General features: G+C 43.9%; 1 protein-coding gene across 1 annotated transcript; it reads right to left on the bottom strand.

Moving 5' to 3' along the window:
• Positions 1 to 260: 260 nt before the first annotated feature.
• Positions 261 to 13,030, bottom strand: LOC100027693 (aflatoxin B1 aldehyde reductase member 4-like). The gene is made up of 7 exons (XM_016422081.2): positions 11,907 to 13,030; positions 4,049 to 4,236; positions 3,628 to 3,732; positions 3,052 to 3,148; positions 2,475 to 2,574; positions 1,388 to 1,517; positions 261 to 661 (listed from the first exon to the last, which is right to left on the bottom strand). Exons 1-7 carry the CDS (start codon positions 12,409 to 12,411, stop codon positions 500 to 502), a joined length of 1,287 nt encoding a protein of 428 aa, XP_016277567.2. The 5' UTR covers positions 12,412 to 13,030; the 3' UTR covers positions 261 to 499.
• Positions 13,031 to 20,212: the final 7,182 nt, after the last annotated feature.

Genomic DNA, 20,212 nt, shown 5'->3' with positions numbered 1-20,212 from the left:
ACCTTCTGTCTTAGAATCCATACTGTATTGGGGTTCCAAGGCAGAAGAGTGGTAAGGGCTGGGAAATGGGGGTTAAGGGACTTGCCCAGGGTCATCCAGTTAGGAAGTATCTGAGGCTGCTTTGGAATCCAGGTCCTTCCATCCCTGGGCCTGGCTCTTGACCCACCCAGCTGCCCCCTCCATGTTCTAATTCTCCCCCAAGGCCCCAGTGAACCCTGAACCCCAGAAGAGCCCTGTTCATCATCCACTCCAGGCCACTCTCTGGTTCAACACCTGCTTTTATTTATTCCAAGAGGACAGGACAGAGCAGCCTCGGCCCTTGTTCTTGCTACCAGAGACAACCACAGGGCAGGAGGCCAGAAAAACCAGGACTCAGAATGGGACGGTGTGAAAGGCAGAGCTCAGGCGGATGTAGATGAAGGCACAGGCTGGCTGGTGGGGCTCGGGGACAGCCAGGGTCAGTGAGGGGGGCCTCTCTCCCCCAGCCCTGGGGCTCGACCTAGCGGAAGTAGTTGGGACATTCGTGGGCCACGAGGTGCCAGGCCTGGTCAAAGGCCCTCACCACCTCGGGCTCCAGGGGGCCCTCCTCAGACGCTGCCAGGTTCTGCTGCAGCTGCTCCAGGCTGGACATGCCCAGGATGACGGCGTCTCCCCGGGCACCCTGTGGAGAGAGGAGGGAGAAAGCCAGCTAGGTGGGCGAGTCAGTGTTTAATAACCAGCACAAAGCCCATCATGTCTTTAGCAGCCCGAGGCTCCCCCGGTGCTGAGGCTCCCTCTGCAGACCTCCTTCCCATTATTGTGGCATTCTATGTGTCAGACCAAACCACAAGATAGCTTATTCCCTCCCTCCAGGTCTCCTTGTCCCCATTTTACAGAGGAGGGAGTTGAGGCCTGTGGCACGAGGCTGGACTCTAACTCAGGTCCCTGACAGGGAACAGGAAGGAGCGAGAAGGGAATTCAGAGGCAGATGGAAAGATGCCCATTAGGGGACACTCAGAGGGAGGAAGAAAGTGCCCAAGGACGGAGAGTGCATCCTGGCCACACAGTGACCCAAGGTGAGGACAGCCACAGGCTCAGGAGGTCCAGAGCAGACAGCCCAGCCCAGACCGGGAGCTCGTCCCAGGGGAAGCCATCTTGTCCCTTCTCGGCCTCCTCAGCACTCATCGGCCGAGGGCCTGGGACGTGGGCAGCGTCTCTCGATGCTCCATGACGGCCCGTCTGGCACCTGCCCTTCATTTAAGGAAAGGCACCGCGGCATACCCGGCCCAGGCATCGCCGTTTCCCTGTGCATTACCGAGAGCGTTGGAGGCTCTCCCTCAGGCCCTTTCCCTGTAGGCTGCCTGCAGTGTGTCCCTGAGAGGCCCCCGGGGCGGCGCCGGGCCATTACCTGCAGCCCCGAGTGGTGGTACATCCATCGCAGGGCTGCCGACGTCATGCTGGGAGGGCTGGCCCCGTACGAGGCCGCCAGGGCTTTCTCCACAAGAGCAATGGCCTGAAAGTGATGCTCCTTCCAGAACCTGTGTGGAGTGGACACAGGGGGAGGCTCGCTGGTCAGCCGGCCCAGACCAGCCTCAGCAGGGCCTGGCAGACAACCCATGATGGGGTCCATCAGCCGAGGCTACTCAGCAGGTGACCCCGGGGGCCGTCCACCCCGAATCTCCCAGTGAGGACCCCGAAGCCCCCAAAGTGACCTCTGCTGATTCACGTGTGTTACCCAAGAACATCACTGATCCCCAGGATCCCCCAGCTCGTCCCGTGACACCCCAAGGGAAGGCACGTCTTAGGGCTGGTCGCCACAGTCTGGGAAGTGTCCAGAGGAAGGTGGGGACCCTCCAGGGCACAGACTACAAGACGGGCAAGAGGATCTGGGGGTCTGGGGGTGTCGAGGCTAAGTTTGGGGGCAAGAGAGCGCGTGTCACCCACGTGAAGGGCTGCCCTGCGGAGGAGGGCTCAGCTTTGTTCTGCGTGGCACCACAGGGCACAAGTAGGGGCAGTGGGCGGCCGTGCCAGAGGACCCTTCCTCACAATGAGAGGGGTCCAAAAGGGGAGGGGCTGCCTGAGCATTTGGGGGGGGGGGTGCTGAGGTCTTCGAGCAGAGCTTGGAGAGTGACCTGTGGGAGGGTGACCAGGGGCTCTTGTTGGGCTCTGGGTTGGATCAGATGCCCTCAAAGGCGCTTCCCCAATTTGAATCATCTCCTACTTATCCCCTCTATGGCTTGTTTGCACATATTGGTGGCATGCTGAGATGGGAGCTCCTGGAGGGCAGGGACTGTCTTTTGTCTTTTAGCACTCGGTTTATTGAATCGAACTGAAGGTCCTCTCAGGCTCTAAGATGTGGGATGGTTTCCCAGAGGCGGGCCAGGGCTCATTCCCAGTGTCACAGATGGGGCAAGTCCAGGGTTTCAGAGATCCCGAGTCTCCCCCAAAGACCCCCACCATCTCAGACCTCCTTCCTTCCCCCACACGCAGCTCACCGATTCCTGTAGGTCTCGGACCAGCTATTTCCAAAGAAGCGGCCCAGAGGCTGGGATTTGTCCTTGTCTTCATACTTGTACTTGCCAGTCAGGAGCCCACCTGAGCACAAAGAGGAAATGAGATTCTGAGGATTCTACCAAGGGCGAAGGGCATCGTGGGGGCCGAGAGCTTGGCCAACAGTCAAGGCTGTAAAGGGGATCGGGGAGAACGTACATGGCGGCCTGGCCTCAAGCAAAGGAGGGTCCAACTTGGGGCCCTCGTTCACTCCCACGGGCACCCCTGAATTCCAACTCCATCCCACTCCTGAGCTGAACCCACAGAGTGAGGTCAAAGGACACCAAAATAGCCAAACAGATTAGATTTTGAAAAGTGGCACCCACATATAACTCCTGTAGCAAGTGCAGAGAGTGTTCTCCCTATTTGGACAGAGGCTAAGTAATGCCCATGGACACACAGCTAGCCAGTGTCAAAGCCCACATTTGAACCCAGATCTCCTGACTTTCACATCCTCATTCTACAATCCCATCCTAGACACTCTGGGATCCCCCCCTTTTCTGCGGGGGCCTCTCCTCATACCAGCCAAAGGGTTGTAGGCATAGAACCTCAATCCAAAGTGATGCAGGCAAGGGAACAGCTCTGTCTCCACTTGTCTGGTGGTGGCGTTGTACATGCCCTGTGGGGAGGGGGAAAGCACAGCTGGGGAGGAAGAGCTGGGGAGGCTCAGGGAATGGACAACCCTCCATACCAGACCAGGGAAGGAGAGATCATGAGCCAATAATACACTGGCTGGGGGCTCAGGCCAAAATGGAAGTACAGATGAGGAAACTGAGGCACAGAGAAAGGCAGGAAGTGGTAGAGTTAGGATTTGAACTCGGGTCCACTATCTCCAAAGCCAGGGCTCCTTTTACCACCTCCCTCCATGGGGTGGTGGTGAAAAGAACAAAGGCTTGTGTCACATGGGGCCGCTTGCTCCCTTCTCTGGTCCTTGGATTCCTCCCCTGCAAAATGAGGGGCAGGTCTCTCAAGCTCCTGGCAAGTCTAACCATCTGATGGCAGAAAGGGGCCCTGCCCTTGGGTCAAGGGGAACCTAGTCAAGGCCCACAAGGGTCCCCAGGAGGCCCAGCATCATCCCAGGCTCAGGCCGATTCTCACCTGGTACACAGTGGGGAGCACCCAGCCCTTGCTCTTGCAGAGGGTGCAGATTTCAGCGACTTCCCAGGAGGCGTAGTTAGAGAGACCGAGCTCTACAAACTTACCCTGTGGGGGAGAGACGGACAGACAGAGAGATGGAGATGCCATTATCAGGTCAGGGCTAGGTCTCTGCTCCAAGGTGCTGCCTTTCTATTTTCACCTCTACTTGTCTCCCCTTTTAGACTGGAAAAGAACGTCTTTGTAAGCAGGGCTGTTTCGTTCATCGCCAGCTCTAGCATAGTGCCGGCTCTTCAGCAACTGCTTGACGCTCTAAGAGCCCCTCCAGCTCGGACATTCCAGGTTCTGAGGGTCCTCCCAGCTCGGACATTCTGGGTTCTGAAGTCCTCCAAGCCCTCCCCGCTTTGCCGTTCTCTGCTCTCACCTCCTGGTACAGGTCATTGCAGGCGCTCAGGGTCTCCTCCACGGGCGTACCATGGTCGGGTGCATGGAGGTAGAAAAGATCCACTCGAGAACACTGCAGCCGCTCCAGCGAGGTCTCCAGCTGAGACCGGACACTCTCAGCCCTCAGTGACTTCCCATCCCAGGGATTGGCCTTGGTGGCGATTTTTGCTTGGGGAAAAAGGTGGTGGGAGCCAGCTGAGATTCTGTTCAACCTAACTCACCAAACAGAGTAAATCCCCTGCTAAACCCTGGACCCCAAGAGGCAACGTCTCCACCCTGCCCTTGCTGACCCAGTGCTCTTCCCAGGACTCAGGATGCTCTTCCCACAAACCGCACAATGTTAGAGCTAGAAGGGGCTCGGAGAGCATCTGGTCCAAACCTTTCATTACAGAGAGGAAAACTGAGGCCCCCAGAAAGGCAGGGGCTTGTGCGGGTCACAACTGGCACAAATGAACACAGGTTCATGAGAAGCATGTTGGGGCTGTGAGAGAATGCTGGATCTGGAGTCAGAGACTTTGGTTTCAAATCTTGGCTCTGCCACTTACTCCCAAGTCACCTTGGGCAAGTCATTTAAATTCTCTCTTTGGGCCTCAGTTTCCCCATCTGTAAAATGAAGATGTTTGATCAAATGGTCTATTAGTTCCCTTCCAGCCATATATTGGTGATCCTAGGATTCTGTGACTTAAACCTGTATTCTTTCCAGTATAATACACCACCTCCAGGTCATCCTCACATTCCAGAGCAATTATGATCCCCATTTTTCAGATGAAGAAACTGAGTCCTCCAAGAGGTGGCATGGCCTACATACATCACAAGCCCACATCTTCTTACTCTAAAACCAACATTCTTAGCACTCTGTTGTAAGGTTGTCATCTAATATCTCCTTCCTACAAAAGTAAGAGATAATAGTCAAGTGTAAAACACTGCTTCTTTCACTAAAGCACTGAAGGCCACTTTGCCAAAAGCAGCAAAAAAAAAAATCTGTGTAAGAAACTCTGGGAAAGTAACTTTACTAGATGTTTGAAACAATCTTTCAGAGGGCTTTAGGGAAAACCACTTCTCAGATAAGGAAGTCTATTTTCATAATTTGGACTTAAATTAAAAACTATAACTCAAATAATTATTTAGGGAATATGGAACAATTATATTCATAGCTAACAGAAAGGTAAACATTCTGAATTTCATATTAAAGATTATAAGAAGTACTTGTTCAGTCACTCAGTCATGTCCAACTCTGACCCCATGGCCCATCCCATTCCACTTCAATCCTCCACTGTCTCCAGAAGCCTGTCCAAGCTCACATTCCTTACTTGCATGGCGCTGGCCATCTTATCATCTGCCATCTCCTTCTCCTTCTGTCTTCAATCTTTCCAAACATCAGGGTCTTCTCCAATGAGACTTGTCTTCTCCTTATGTGGTCAAAGTATTTCAGCTTCAGAATTTGACTTTTCGGTGAATAGACAGAATTAAGTATTGACCAATCTGATCTCCTTGCTATTCCAGGGACTCTCAAGTCTTCTTCAACACCACAAATTGAAAGTGTCAGTTTTGTGGCACTCAGCTTTCCTTGTAGTCCAACTCTCACAGCCACACATTACTACCAGAAAAGCCAAAGCTTGGACTATACAGACGTTTGTTTCTGATTTTAAGTAGTGTTTCTGATTTTTAGTATACTGCCCAGATTTGCCATAGCTTTCCTTCTAAGGAGCTTTTTTAATTTCATGGCTATAGCCTGCAGTAATCTCTGGGCCCAACAATATAAAATCTGACGCTGCTTCCATCCCAGTGGCCAAGATCTTAATTTTTTTTGAAGTGAAGCTTCAAGCCAGCTTTTACACTCTCCTTGTTCACCCTCATCAAGAGATTTCTTAGGTTTTTTCTTCACTTTCTCCTTCAGAGTAGCTATCGTCTGCGTATTGAAGAGTGTTTTTATTTCTCCCAGCGACCTTAATTCTATCATTTGATTCACCCAGCCTGCTATTTCACATGATGTACTTGGCATAAAAGTTAAATAAATAAGGTGATAATATACAGCCTAGCTGACCTCCTTTCCTAATCTTAAACCAATCAGTCATACCATGTTGGAGTCTGACTGTTGCTTCTTTACCTACATACAGATTCCTCAGGAAACAAGAAAAGTATTGCCATCTCTTTGAACACATGGCACAGTTTCCTACCTATGAGCAAGCCCTGATTCAAATGATTAGAGGAAGAGGGATAGGAAACAACTAGATCAAAATATAAGCAAGAAAGGAAGCTGAGAGTGGGGAAGCAGGAATGAGGATGGAAGACTTAGGCCAGGCAGGTGACAGAAGACAGAATACAAATGCTCAAAGAAGAATTAAGGTGAGTTCTCATGGGAACTGTGCTGATCAGAAAGGAGGCGCTGCTTCACTGAAAGCTGACTGGCTAGAGCCATGTTGGTAAACCTATGGCATGTGTGCCAGAGCATGCTATGCTGGAGGGAGCTGCTCCCCTCCCTCTCTCCATCATGCCTGAGGACATTTCTCCCATCACCCACCCCTCTACCCAGCTGCCCAATGGGAACACTTCCTCCCCTGTCCAGGATAAGGGGGTGGCTCACATGTGGCATGAGAGTTGCAGTTTGGGCACTCAATCTCTAAAAGGTTCACCATCACTGGGCTAGAGGAAGCCATTATTGCCCTTGACTACTACCTACTGCACAAAATGGAAACCTTACAGAGGATTGCCTAGGTAGCTTTTTTATTGACCTACATGGAAGGAGGAAGGGGGAAATTGAGAAGAAAAGACAAGCTTTGAGCTTTCTTTGCAATTAACTATGATAAATGGAGAAGATGTACAGCTTGAGGGCTGATGAGAAAACAATGGAACCCCATGCTATTTGAAGAACTGGTTGCAGAAAGGTTATGTAGCCTTATTGCTAACTTGGGAGGGAAAAACTCAAAGCCTCAGAGAAGATCTATGGAGTTTGACATTTTTCTGAACTAAGGGAACTACTGTCACTGAAATAAATAGTTTAATACTTTCTCAGCACTATGACAAGAATGGCTTTATCTTAAAGCTAATCAATAAACATTTACTTATCACTTACTATATGCCAGACACTATACTACGTCGCAAATACAAAAAGAGGCAGGAGACAGTTCTTGCTCTCAAGAAGTTCACAATCTTACCGGAAGGAGCCAACAAATAAAAATATACCAAGGAGTTATATAATGGCTAAATGGGAAATAATTAACAAAGGGAGGGCAATTAGAATCAAAAGGAATTGGGAAAAGCTTCTGGTAGCAGACAGAATTTTAGGAGGGACTTGAAGGAAGCCAGGGAAGGTAGAAGGCAAAGACGAGGAACGAGAACATTCCAAGCATGGGGGACTGCCAAAGAAAAATGCCTGGAGCCTGGAGACAGAGGGTCTAAAAGAGCTCAAAACCATTTCAGCAGCCTTAGAGTAACAGAAAAGCAATTGGGCCCAAGAGAAAAGTTGTGAGGACCAGAAGGCCAGCAGATAGCAGAGAAGTAGTTCTATATGGTGCCGACTACTCTATGACCAAGGCCATCAAGGTCTGATGTCTACTCCTACCTCCTCCCCCAAGACAGTGTATGCTGTGGTAGGAGAATGTGACCCAAGTTTATGCACAGTTTGGTATATTTTGATTATTTGTGCTTGTGTTCTATTGAGTAAATGTTATAATTATTTAATAATTAAATGTTAGAATTGAGTAAAGGTTATAATTATTTTTATTCCTGCCTTCTACTGAGTAAATGTTCTATTTCTTGCTTTTCCCTTCTAAGGAGTAAATATTATTATTCTTGCTTTTGCCCTGTCGTTTAAACCCTTTACTTCCCGCTTAGAATCAATATCAATTCCAAGGCAGAAGAGCAGTAATGGGGTTCAGTGACTCACCCAGGATCACATAGCCAGGAAATGTCTGAGGCCACATTTGAACCCACAACCTTGGCCTGGTGCTCTATCCACTGAGCCACCTTGCTGTCTGTGTACATAGTTGTTTGCATGTTTTCTTCCCCTTAAACTGTGATCTCCTTGAGGGCAGGGACTATTGTCTGTCTTTCTTTGTACGCCCAGAGCTTAGCACAGTGCCTGGCACATAGCAGGGATTACATAAATGCTTGCTAAGATTCAGTGGTGTGATTCTGACTGATATTTGTATAAATGGGAAGCACAACAGTAGAGGGTCATGAACTAGATTGGCAAGTAGTAAGTGTATTCCCACCATATTCCCCTAGGTTCATGAAAAAAGGAGCAGGGTAATCAGGGTTCCACCCCCTGGGAGCATCACTCCTACCTGCCAAAATGAGTGTGTAAACCTCAAAATTTCTCAGACTTATGAATGTTAGGGGTTTCCCCCATTGGGGAATCTTCTACTTCTACTTGAGTGTGGGGGCTCCTTGCCTTGGGAATATCCCTACTCCACCCTACTTAGGACTGCTTTAGGACAGAGAGCTCCTTGAGAACAATGAAAAGTACTTTGATCCATGCTTATGGAAGGGACAGGAAGTTCTTTGAGTCATGACTGTTTTAGAATTGATACAATGGGATACTAAGTACCTATAAAGGTGGGCAACTTGTAAACTACTTAGACCTAAAAGGTGAAAACTTACTCAGAGGTTTTCTCTTAATGAAATTAGTCAACACAGCAGCATTTTTTTCTCTCTTACTAAAGAGATTAAAACTACTCAGCTGTGAATTCAAAATGGGCGGTCCTTTAGAAACATCTACAGTGATTGGTAGATGTAAGGACTTAGGGGAGGTGACATAGGAGATTTTGCCCTTAAAAATAAAAGCTCAGAGAAGAGCTGGATCTGATTCTGAGGGAGCTCATTTTGAGAAGACTCATTCTGAGGATCTTGATTTCTGACTCTCATTCTGAAGGAGAGTTCCTTGAGGAGCTCCTCTGAGGGACTCTGTCCCTCTGGGGTAGGAGCTCTGGAGGCTTTTGAGAGAGGCCCTTTGAAGCAATCTCTGGCTGGAAGACTCTTTGAGGAAGGACGCTGGCCTGGTGTCACTAAAATCCTTGTTTAGTCAGACCTTGTGGTGAGTGTTAAAAAAAGTGACTGATTTCTCTTTTAAGACTCAGGTCTAGGTCATATTGGCTTGAGGCCCTTCATACTTATTCCTTTCTTACTCTCTCTCTCTCTTTCTTTGATTACTCATTGTATTGTTAATTAAAATCTCTATAAAACCCAATTGACTTGGGTATTTGAATAATTGGGAATATTTCCCTGGCGACCACCTTATATTTGATTTTAAAACCCAAGACACTGTAGTGAAACATATTTCTGCGGTCAAATTTACTCACCCCGGGGGCAGCTGGGTAGCTCAGTGGATTGAGAACCAGACCTAGAGACAAGAGGTCCTAGGTTCAAATCTGATCTCAGACACTTCCCAGCTGTGTGACCCTGGGCAAGTCACTTGACCCCCATTGCCTAGCCCTTACCACTCTTCTGCCTTGGAACCAATACACAGTACTGATTCCAAGATGGAAGGGTTTAAAAAAGAAGAAGAAAAAGAAGTCTATTTTCCAAATTTACTCACCCTCTCTTATATCTATCACAATTTATATCTTCCACTATTTAATCACTACAGTTTAAGACCTCAACCATTTTAAATCTCACAAGTGTGGGTTGGGGGAAAGCAAGCAAACTCCAATTAAAGAAAATTATTTTACTGGACCTATTTCTTTAAACAGAAAAGGAAGGAGCTGGAGGATTGGATGCCCACCAGGATCCTTCCAGCTTTAAATAATGTGTTCAGATTAAATGGAGATTAGGGGGAAGAGGAAAAGGAATAGAAGACAGGAAGACAAAAGGTGAGGACAAATATCAAGTCCAGCCCTGACCTAAGAATTCTAAGTTAAAATGAGGTATAATTTTTATTGTGATCTTTTCATACCTGATTCCATTCAACTGCCTAGAATGGAAGAATTTAGTGAATTTAGTGAATTTTACTGAATATCACCTTCCTCCCTGTCTTTCCTTCATTCCAAACCAGAAATTCAACTCTCTCTCATAGTGAACTTTGGTTCTGGGCATGGGGAGGGAAGAAGAAGAGGTTTAAAGGTCAATGAAAAACGATAGAAACTCTGATAGCAGGTTTAGAGCTGGAAGAGACTTTGGAGGCCATTTAATCTAAAATTACTACTTTATAGCCAAATAAATTAGAGCCTTGGCTTTGGAGTTAGGAAGACCTTATCTACTAGGGATTCACTTAGCTGTGTGACTGAGAAAGTCTTTTAATCCCCCTAAGTCTCAGTTTCTCATTTGTTAAATGAAAAGATTGGACCAGATGATCTCTAAGATTCCTTTAGTTTCTAATTCAATGATCCTATCTATGCCCAGATAGGTGAAATGATATAAAAAGAGGCAGAGAAACCAGCACTTATTCTACTAAACTCAAAAGAAGCTAGGTGGTCACATGGCTGGTCTGGGATTCAGGAAAACCTGAGGTCAGATCCTACTTCTTCCTATGCAACCCTAGGCAAGTCACTTAACTCAGCCTGTTTTTTCCTCTGAAAATAAGGATGATGATTGCACATCTCCCAAGGCAGTTGGGAAGGTCACATTAGATAATAATACTTTGCTACTTAGTTGTTATTAATACAAGATGAAAAAGTCAAATTCCAAAAAAAGGGGCAGAAGCAACCATGGGAGAGAAAGAACAGTGAACTGCAAATGATAAGACCTGGGTTCTACACCCATCTACAATACATTCACTGATATAAGTTCATTTATTTCTCCAAATCTCAGTTCTCTTTATAATATAGGGGTTGAATGAAATCATCTCCAGGGTCCTTCACAGCTCTTTACATTCTGACAATTTACTTTGTAAGGTCCTTCTCCCAATGTGAGTTCTACAGTTTCCTCCAGCTCTAATATTTTAAAAATCTGAGAAGACAGCAGCTAAGGGCTGCTACTGGAAGGACAGTGTGGAATGACAGTGAAAGGGTTAGAGGTGGATCTTCTGATTTCAGTAGATTATTTGGCAGTCAGGGCACCCCTGTACTTCAACCCTCCAGGACAGACACTTCAAACCCTATCCAGGGCAAGGAAGACCCTGCCTCCCCAATGGAGACCCTGGACAATCACAAGTTTGTAAGATAACAGTTATCCACCTTAGTGGAAAGTCAAGACTCGGACTAAATGGTCCAAACATGCATGCTGTAAGGGGGAAAAGGGGTTAATTTATAAAAGGTTGGACTGGATTATATTTCAAATAGGGTCACCAGAAATTTAGAGTTAAATTTAATCTTCACAATGCAAAGGAGCAAGGAGAGCTTGGTCCAAGCCCCTGGCTTCCATCTAGCTGCCACCATCACCATCACCACACACACACACCAGACACTCAGGTACCTCAAACTCTTGGATGGGGGTAATGAGGGCATTTGGGGAGTACTGGTGCTTATTAAACTAGCTGATGCCCAATAGCTTGGAATCCTGTGAAGGCTTGGGCCAATCTCTCAAGGTTCCTGGGGTACAGGGGCAGGGAATTTCTGGACTACATCAGGGAGGCATTAGGTAGTGTCATAGGATGAATAAAGATACCTGGCAAGCCATCTGGAGATGAGCTATCACTGGGGCACCCGCGGTTGTAGAGTACAAGGCGGGGCGAGGGAGATAGAAGTTGGCAGGTGAAGCGTCCAAGGATGCATGCCCTCGATTGCAACAGGTAGAGGTCGGGGTTCCTTGCCCCCTGGGCAGGGCTGTGTGGGAATGGATGGGGCTGCACAGGCTGGAGACCCACAACTCAGGTCAAGGGTTCCAGGGCGCATGCCCACATGCCAGTCTTGGGGGATCGGGGTTGGCACGACCCCCGGGAGGCCGGGAGCCGTCTGGCTTACCTCTGCTGCCGCCGTCTCCCAGGCCCAGGCCCAAGCTGCCCACGATGCTCTCGGACTGGCCGTCGCTGTACATAAAGGCCGTGTCCAGCTCGCGGTGGCCGCGCTCCAGGAAGGCTTGCACGACGGCCGCGCTCGTTGACCCGTCCATGCGCCGGCCCATCTCCATCGTGCCCAGCACGGAAGCCGGCAGGGTCCGGGCCGCCGAGGAGGCGCGGACCGCTCGGGACATCACGGCGGTAGTGACGACGGTGGCGCGGACGCTACGGCTGCGGGAGCTGGCGGCTCCGCGGGCGGCTCGGGCAGAGCGGGCGGCTGCGCGAGCCACGGCGCGAGACGCGGCGCTCAGCATTGGTGAAGAGAGGACGCGGCAACCTGCGTGCCGAGGCCCCGCCTCCTCAGTGACGTCATCCAGCAGGCGGGTAGGAAGGGGCGAAGGTGGAGCTTCCGGTCTCAGGGACTGTCTGCAAAGTACTCTGTGCCGGAGTGGAAAGTGCAAGACCTGCATCCTCCGGGACCAGGAGGAAAGCTCTGGGTCTGGTTGATGCAGGCAACTTCTCTGCTCCCCCCTCTGACCCTTCTCCGGAGTCCTGGCGTCTGGAGATGAAAGGAACCTTCAGAGAGCCTGTGGTCCAACAGGCTTCTTTTTTTCAGTTGAGGAAACTGAGGCTCAGGGACAGAAAGGGATTTGCCTGAGGTCGCACTGAAGCTTGGATTCAACCTAGGACTTGTTTATCCCGCTGCCAGTCTGGACTGGGAGGGGCAGGAGGGACAGAAGCTGCCAGATCAGGTTATCACTTATTTATTAATTGTTCATTTATTATTTATCTTCTGGAAGGGACCCAGTAATCTCACGGGAGTAGGAGAGAAGTTCTGAGGATCCAGAGCCTCTTGTTCTCTCACCCCCATTCTCCTACCCTTCCAATACCTAAGCAAGGAATTTTTTTTTTTAAACTTTTACCTTCTGTCCTAGAATCAATTCTGTATGTTGATTCTAAGGCAGAAGATCCTAAGGGCTAGGCAATGGGCATTAGGTGACTTTGGCATGGGCATTGTACCCCCCCAAAACTCGGGCAGGCAAACTATTATCAGGGAAATTCCTTTGCTCTTAGGTCCTCCTCACTCCCAACCCAAAACATCTGACCTTGAGGATTACCCTCCTTTGATTGTCCCATTGAATTGAGATGGACAAAGAGACACACCTCATCTATCTAAGGTCTAGTCTACCCCACCCCCATACCTTGAGGCAAACCTCCCCCGACCCCCAACCCCTTGCTCCCGAGTCAAGTCCTCACAGTTGTAAATAGTATAAAATCCCCAGAATTTATGGGGGGGGGGGGGGACAGCTTTTCCTCCTATGCTGTCCCACCTAGGAGGCGGGCTTCCACCTCCTGGCCAGATTCAACATTACCTTCCAAATTAATAAATTTCTCTCTTTATTTTAAGCTAAGTTTTGAAGTCTTGCATTCTTGCAAAAGGTATCCTTCCCAAACCTTGGGGGTTCACCTCTGCACCCCACCAACTACTTGCCCAGGGTCTCACAACTAGGAAGTGTCTGAGTCTACATTTGAACCCAGGACCTTCCCATCTGCAGACCTAGCTCTCAATCCCACTGAGCCATTTTAATGAACATGCCTCCAACAACCAGTGGACAATGGGATGAAATGGAAAATATAAGTGATGTAGCAATAACTTCTATCAATCAAAAATCCAGCTAAGTGGTTCAGGGCATTGAGAGAGCGAGGCCTAGAGACAGGAGGTCCTGGCTTCAGAACTGACCTCAGATATTCCTAATTGTGACCCTGGGCAAGTTACTTAACTCCTATTGCCTAGCCTAGACCACTCTTCTGCCTTGGAACCAAATACACTGTGTTGATTCTAAGACTGACAATAAAGGTTTTTTTTTTAATGTATTTTAAAATACTTTAAAAATAAATGTGCTACAGTAACTGAAACATGGGACCATCAAATGTAATAGACTTTGCTACTAAAAGCAACACAATGATCCAGGACAATCCCGAGTGACTTATGAGAAAGAATGCTGTCCACATTGAGTGAAAGAACCGTTGGAGTAGAAATGCAGAAGAAAATATACAATTTATCACTTGTTTATATGGGTATATGATTTGGAGTTTTGGTTTTAAAAGATTACTCTATTACAAAAATGAGTAATATGGAAATATTTTGAATGATAATAAATGTATAACACAGTGGAATTGCTTTTCAGTTCTAAGAGGGGGTAGGAAAGAGGAGGGAGACAACATGAATCATGTAACCATGGAAAAATATTTTTTTAAAAAATAAAATAAAAATTATATTTTACAAAATGAATGTGTGGCAGATTTCCAGATTCCATAGAATTTGAACTGGGTTATCTGGCTTGACTAGGATTTCTTTTTCCCAGATAAAAAATTGAACTGAACTATACTGTCAAAATTACTAGAAACCATGTCATAAAATCTTTTTAAAATATTATGAATGGGCAGTTGGGTAGCTCAGTGGATTGAGAGCCAGGCCTAGAGATAGGAGGTCCTGGGTTCAAATTTGGCCTCAGACACTTCTCAGTTGTGTGACCCTGGGCAAGTCACTTAACCTCCATCGCCTAGCCCTTACCTGCCAGAGGCCATCATACCCTAACCAGTTGACAAGGTCACATCTGAGGTCTCCTGTCTTGGAATCAATACACAGTACTGACTCCAAGATGGAAAGTAAGGGTTTAAAAAAAAATTATGAACTTGATAGCAAACATCATTCTATATACAAAGAAGAACAGGAAAAGAGAAGTACATGTGAAACCACAAATTTCAAGTATATAAGGTTGGCTGGTTTGTTTTTAAATATAGAATAAATTTAACAGGGTAATTCCAATTCTGTTCTGCACATCTGTACCTCAATTTTCATATGCTTTTTTCTGTGTATTCTATAAATGTTTCATTAGCTCTCTTTCCCATTTTTTTAAGGTAGACATCACTATTCCTTCCCCTTTGCTCATAACTTTTTCTCCCATCTAAGTAAAAGGATGTTTTTTTTTTGTTTAAATTGTTTATTTAGATTGTTTAAATCCCCCTTTGAAATGAATAGAGTCAAGAAAAACAGAACTTACCTTGTCAGAAAACATGTATCTCCTTCTCCATCTAGCATCATTACTGGAGGTATGAATTGGTCTAACCATTCTGGAAAGCTGTTTGGAATTATAGTCCCCAAAGTTACTTAACTGGGAATACACTGTACCCCAAAGAGATCAAAGATCAAAGGAAATGACATATATTTTTTAAAATGTTTATAATAGAACTTTTGTTTTAGTAAATGGTGTGGCTCTCATTTGGAGAATGGTTGAACATATTGCATATGAAGGTAATGGAATATTACTGTGCCTTGAGGAACAAAGAAAAGGTTGGATTAAGAGAAAGCTAGGACTACTTATATGAATGATGCAAAATGAAGCAAACACACCCAGAAAAATTATTTATATGACTAAAGACTGTCAAAGAAAACAACTTTGAACAGACTTAAGAACTCTGACCAATTAAATGAATAGTCTTTTTCTGATGGGTTGTTGACAATATACAGAAAACCTAATTATTTATATGAGTTTATTTTATATCCTGTTCCTTTGCTGAAGTAATTGTTTTAATTAATTGTTTCTAGTTGAATTTCTAGGATTTTCTAAGTAAAGCACCATATCTTCAAATATCAGTTCACTTCATTTCCACTTTGTCTATCATTATTCCTTTAATTTATTTTCATGTATCATTGCTATAAATAGCATATCTAGAAATATGTCAAATGTAATAGTAACTAGAGGATATCTTTGTTTTACTCCTAATTTTACTGGAAAGAATTCTAATATTTCTCTATTACTAATAATTTTTGCCATTGTTTTAGATGCTTACCATTTTTCATGATAAGGAACTGTTCATTTATTCTTGTGATGTTTAATGTGTTTTTTTTGTTTTTTGTTCTCCATTTGAATAAGTTTATTTAGTCAATTTAGAACATTATTCCTTGGCTACAATAAACACATTATATCCCTCCCTTCCCTCTACCCACTCTTCCTGCAGCCAACGTGCAATTTCATTGGGTATTACTTGTGCCCTTAATCAGAACCTATTTCTATGTTGTTTACACTAGGATGTTCATTTAGAGTCTACCATATCCTTTCGACCCACGTATTCAAGCAGTTGTTTTTCTTAGGTGTTTTTGCTCCCACTGTGTTTCCTCTGGATGTGGATAGTAGTCTTTCTAGTAGATTCCTCCAAGTTGTTCAGGATCATTGCATTGGCACTAATGGAGAAGTCCATTACATTCGATTGTGTAGCAATCTCTGTGTACAGTGTTTTCCTGCTTCTCCTCTCACTCTGCATCAATTCCTGGAGGTTGTTCCAGTCCCCATGGAATTCCTCCACTTTATTATTCCTTTGAGCCCAATAGTATTCCATCACCAACAGATACCACAATTTGTTCAGCCATTCCCCAATTGAAGGGCATCCCCTCTTTTTCCAATTTTTTGCCACCACATAGAGCACAGCTATGAATATTCTTGTACAAGTCTTTTTCCTTATGATCTCTTTGGGATACAAACCCAGCAGTGCTATGGCTGAATCAAAGGGCAGACAGTCTTTTAGCGCCCTTTGGGCATAGTTCCAAATTAACCTCCAGAATGGTTGGATCAATTCACAACTCCACCAGCAGTGAATTACTGTCCCAACTTTGCCACATCCCCTCCAGTGTTCATTACTTTCCTTTGTTGTCATGTTAGTCAATCTGCTAGGTGTGAGGTGATACCTCAGAGTTGTTTTGATTTGCATTTCTCTGATTATAATAGATTTAGAACACTTTTTCATGTGCTTATTAATAGTTTTGATTTCTTTAACTGAAAATTGCCTATTCATGTCCCTTGCCCATTTATCAATTGGAGAATGGCTTGATTTTTTGTACAACTGGTTTAGCTCTTTATAAATTTGAGTAATTAGACCTTTGTCAGAGGTTTTTGTAATGAAGATTGTTTCCCAATTTGTTGCTTCCCTTCTAATTTTGGATGCATTAGTTTTGTTTGTACAAAATTTTACATTTTGTGATTATTTCTAGCTCTTGCTTGGTTTTAAAGTCTTTCCTTTCCCAAAGATCTGACAAGTATACTATTCTGTGTTCGCCTAATTTGCTTATAGTTTCCTTCTTTATATTCAGGTCATTCACCCATTCTGAGTTTATCTTGGTGTAGGGTGTGAGATGTTGATCCAAACCTAATCTTTCCCATACTGTCTTCCAATTTTCCCAGCAGTTTTTTTTTTTAATCAAATAGTGGGTTTTGGTCCTCAAAACTGGGATCTTTGGGTTTATCTGTCTTGCTGAGGTCATTTGCCCCAAGTCTATTCCACTGATCCTCCTTTCTGTCTCTTAGCCAGTACCAAATTGTTTTGATGAGCACCACTTTATAGTATAGTTTGAGATCTGGGACTGCAAGTCCTTCTTCCTTTGCATTTTTTTTTCATGATTTCCCTGGATATCCTTGATCTTTTGTTCTTCCAAATTAACTTTGTTATGTTTTTTTCTAATTCAGTAAAAAAGTTTTTTGGTAGTTCAATGGGTATGGCACTAAATAAATAAATTGATTTGGGTAGGATTGTCATTTTTATTATGTTAGCTCGTCCCACCCATGAGCAATCAATGTTTTTCCAATTGTTTAGATCTAGTTTTAATTGTGAGGAGAGCGTTTTGTAGTTGTGTTCATATAGTTCCTGTGTTTGTCTCGGCAGATAGATTCCTTAGTATTTTATAATGTCTAGGGTGATTTTAAATGGACTTTCTCTTTCTAATTCTTGCTGCTGAAATGGGTTGGAGATATATAGAAATGCTGATGACTTCTGTGGGTTTATTTTGTATCCTGCAACTTTGATAAAGTTGTTGATTATTTCAATTAGCTTTTTGGTTGATTCTCTAGGATTCTTTAAGTAAACCATCATATCATCCTCAAAGAGAGATAGCTTAGTCTCCTCATTGCCAATTTTAATACCTTCAATTTCTTTTTCTTCTTTAATTGCTACTGCTAGTGTTTCTAGTATAATGTTAAATAATAGCGGTAATAATGGGCATCCTTATTTCACTCCAGATCTTATTGGGAAGGCTTCTAGTTTATTGCCATTGCAGATGATGTTTGCTGATGGTTTTAGATTCATACTGTTTATTATTTTTAGGAAAGGCCCTTCTATTCCTATACTTTCTAGCGTTTTCAATAGGAATGTGTGTTGTATTTTGTCAAAGGCTTTTTCTGTATCTATTGAGATAATCATGAGATTTTTGTCAGTTTGCTTGTTAATATGGTCAATTATGTGGATGGTTTTCCTAATATTGAACCATCCTTGCATTCCTGGTATGAATCCTACCTGGTCATAGTGAATAACCCTTGTGATGACTTGCTGGAGTCTTTTTGCTAGTATCCTATTTAAGATTTTTGCATCTATATTCATTAAGGAGATTGGTCTATAGTTTTCGTTCTCTGTTTTTGACTTGCCTGGCTTTGGGATCAGTACCATGTTTGTGTCGTAGAATGAATTTGGTAGAACTCCTTCTTTGCTTATTCCGTCAAATAGTTTGTATAATATTGGGATTAGCTGTTCTTTGAATGTTTGATAGAATTCATTTGTGAATCCATCTGGACCTGGGGATTTTTTCTTAGGGAGTTCTTTGATGGCTTGTTCAATTTCTTTTTCTGATATGGGGTTATTTAGGTAATCTATTTCTTCCTCTGTTAATCTAGGTAATTTATATTTTTTTAAGTATTCATCCATATCACCTAGATTGCCATATTTGTTGCCATATAATTGGGCATAGTAGTTTTTAAAGATTGGTGTTTAATGTTTTTGAACAATAAATGGTATTATTTTTAAAAAACTTCTGCATCTATTGGCATAATTGTAATTTAAAATTAATATGATCTATTATGTTTTTAGTTTTCTTAATGTCAAACCTGCATTCATTCCTGCTATAAATCCAACACAAAATGTTTTTAAAATGTTTCTGTAGACTCTTTACTGGTATTTTATTCAATATTGTAAAATTAACATCCATTGGAGATATCTGTCTATAGGGTTTTTTTTTCCTCTGTTTCTCTCTCTCCCTGGTTTAGGCATCAAAACCATGTTTATCTAATGGAAAGAGTTTGGTAGGATCCTGTGTCCTCATTTTACAAATAATTGATATGATATTGAAATTGTTTTTTAACATTTCATAGAATTCACTATTAAAACTATCTAATCCTGGGCAATCTTTCCTTTGAGTGTTGCCTTTTGACTTGCTCAACTGAGCAAGTTTCTGAGACTGGGTTATTTGAATTTTCTATTTATTAGTCTGCTCATTTGAGAATTATATATATTTGTAAATATTCATCCATTTCATTTAAATTATCAGGTTTTTAAAAAAAACTCTTACCTTCCATCTTATAACCAATACTGTGGATTGGTTCCAAGGCAGAAGAGCAGTAAGGGCTAGGCAATGGGGGTTAAATGACTTGCCCAGGATCACACAACTAGGAAGTATCTGAGACCAGATTTGAACCTAGGACCTCCCATCTCTAGACTTGGTTCTCAATCCACTGAGCCACTTATGTGCCCCCTAAATTATCAGTTTTGTTGACATAAAATTGAGCAAAATGAGTTTTAATGCTTTCCTGATTTATTACAAGTTCTTTTTTTCATTCTTGATACTTGCCCATTTGACTTTCTTTTTAACAATCATTTATATATATTTATTAGGTTTACTATGATTTCTAATTATCATTTTGATTTAATTATTTTTGTTCTTTAGGATTAAATGATATGGTGTCCATTTAATTTTAAATTATTTCTTCAAATACTCTTTAGTAATTACTTTTTATTGTATTAAGTTCAGTAGGTTATGTTTTGATTTTTTTCCATTTGTTTATAGGATTTTTGTGCAGTAGTATGATTTTTTTAATGGTACTATGGACAAGTAAAAAACATGCAAATGCCTTTCTATTTCCAATTCCTTAATCATCCAAAATGCACCCAAGAAATTGTAGTATGTAGTCTCATCACTATCATTGTCTTCCATAATTATTGTCTCTATGATTTGTTCTCTGACCCATCTGTTAAGATTTCATTTTGTCTCTATTTGGTTCTATGTTTTTTGGTTGTCCTTTGTAAATCTTGAAATTTCTCAGACTTGTGAATGTTAAAAAAATTCCCCATTGGGGAATTCTCCATTGGAACAATTCCCTATTAGGGACCATTCCCCATCTAAAATGTGAGAACTCTACTTGGATCAGAAATGGGAGGACCTCTACTCCACCC

Source organism: Monodelphis domestica, chromosome 4 (genome assembly GCF_027887165.1).
Source record: "Monodelphis domestica isolate mMonDom1 chromosome 4, mMonDom1.pri, whole genome shotgun sequence".
Classification (NCBI taxonomy): Eukaryota; Metazoa; Chordata; class Mammalia; order Didelphimorphia; family Didelphidae; genus Monodelphis; species Monodelphis domestica.
Note: the sequence above shows the minus strand (reverse complement) of the source record. Positions and strands in the feature narration are given on the sequence as shown.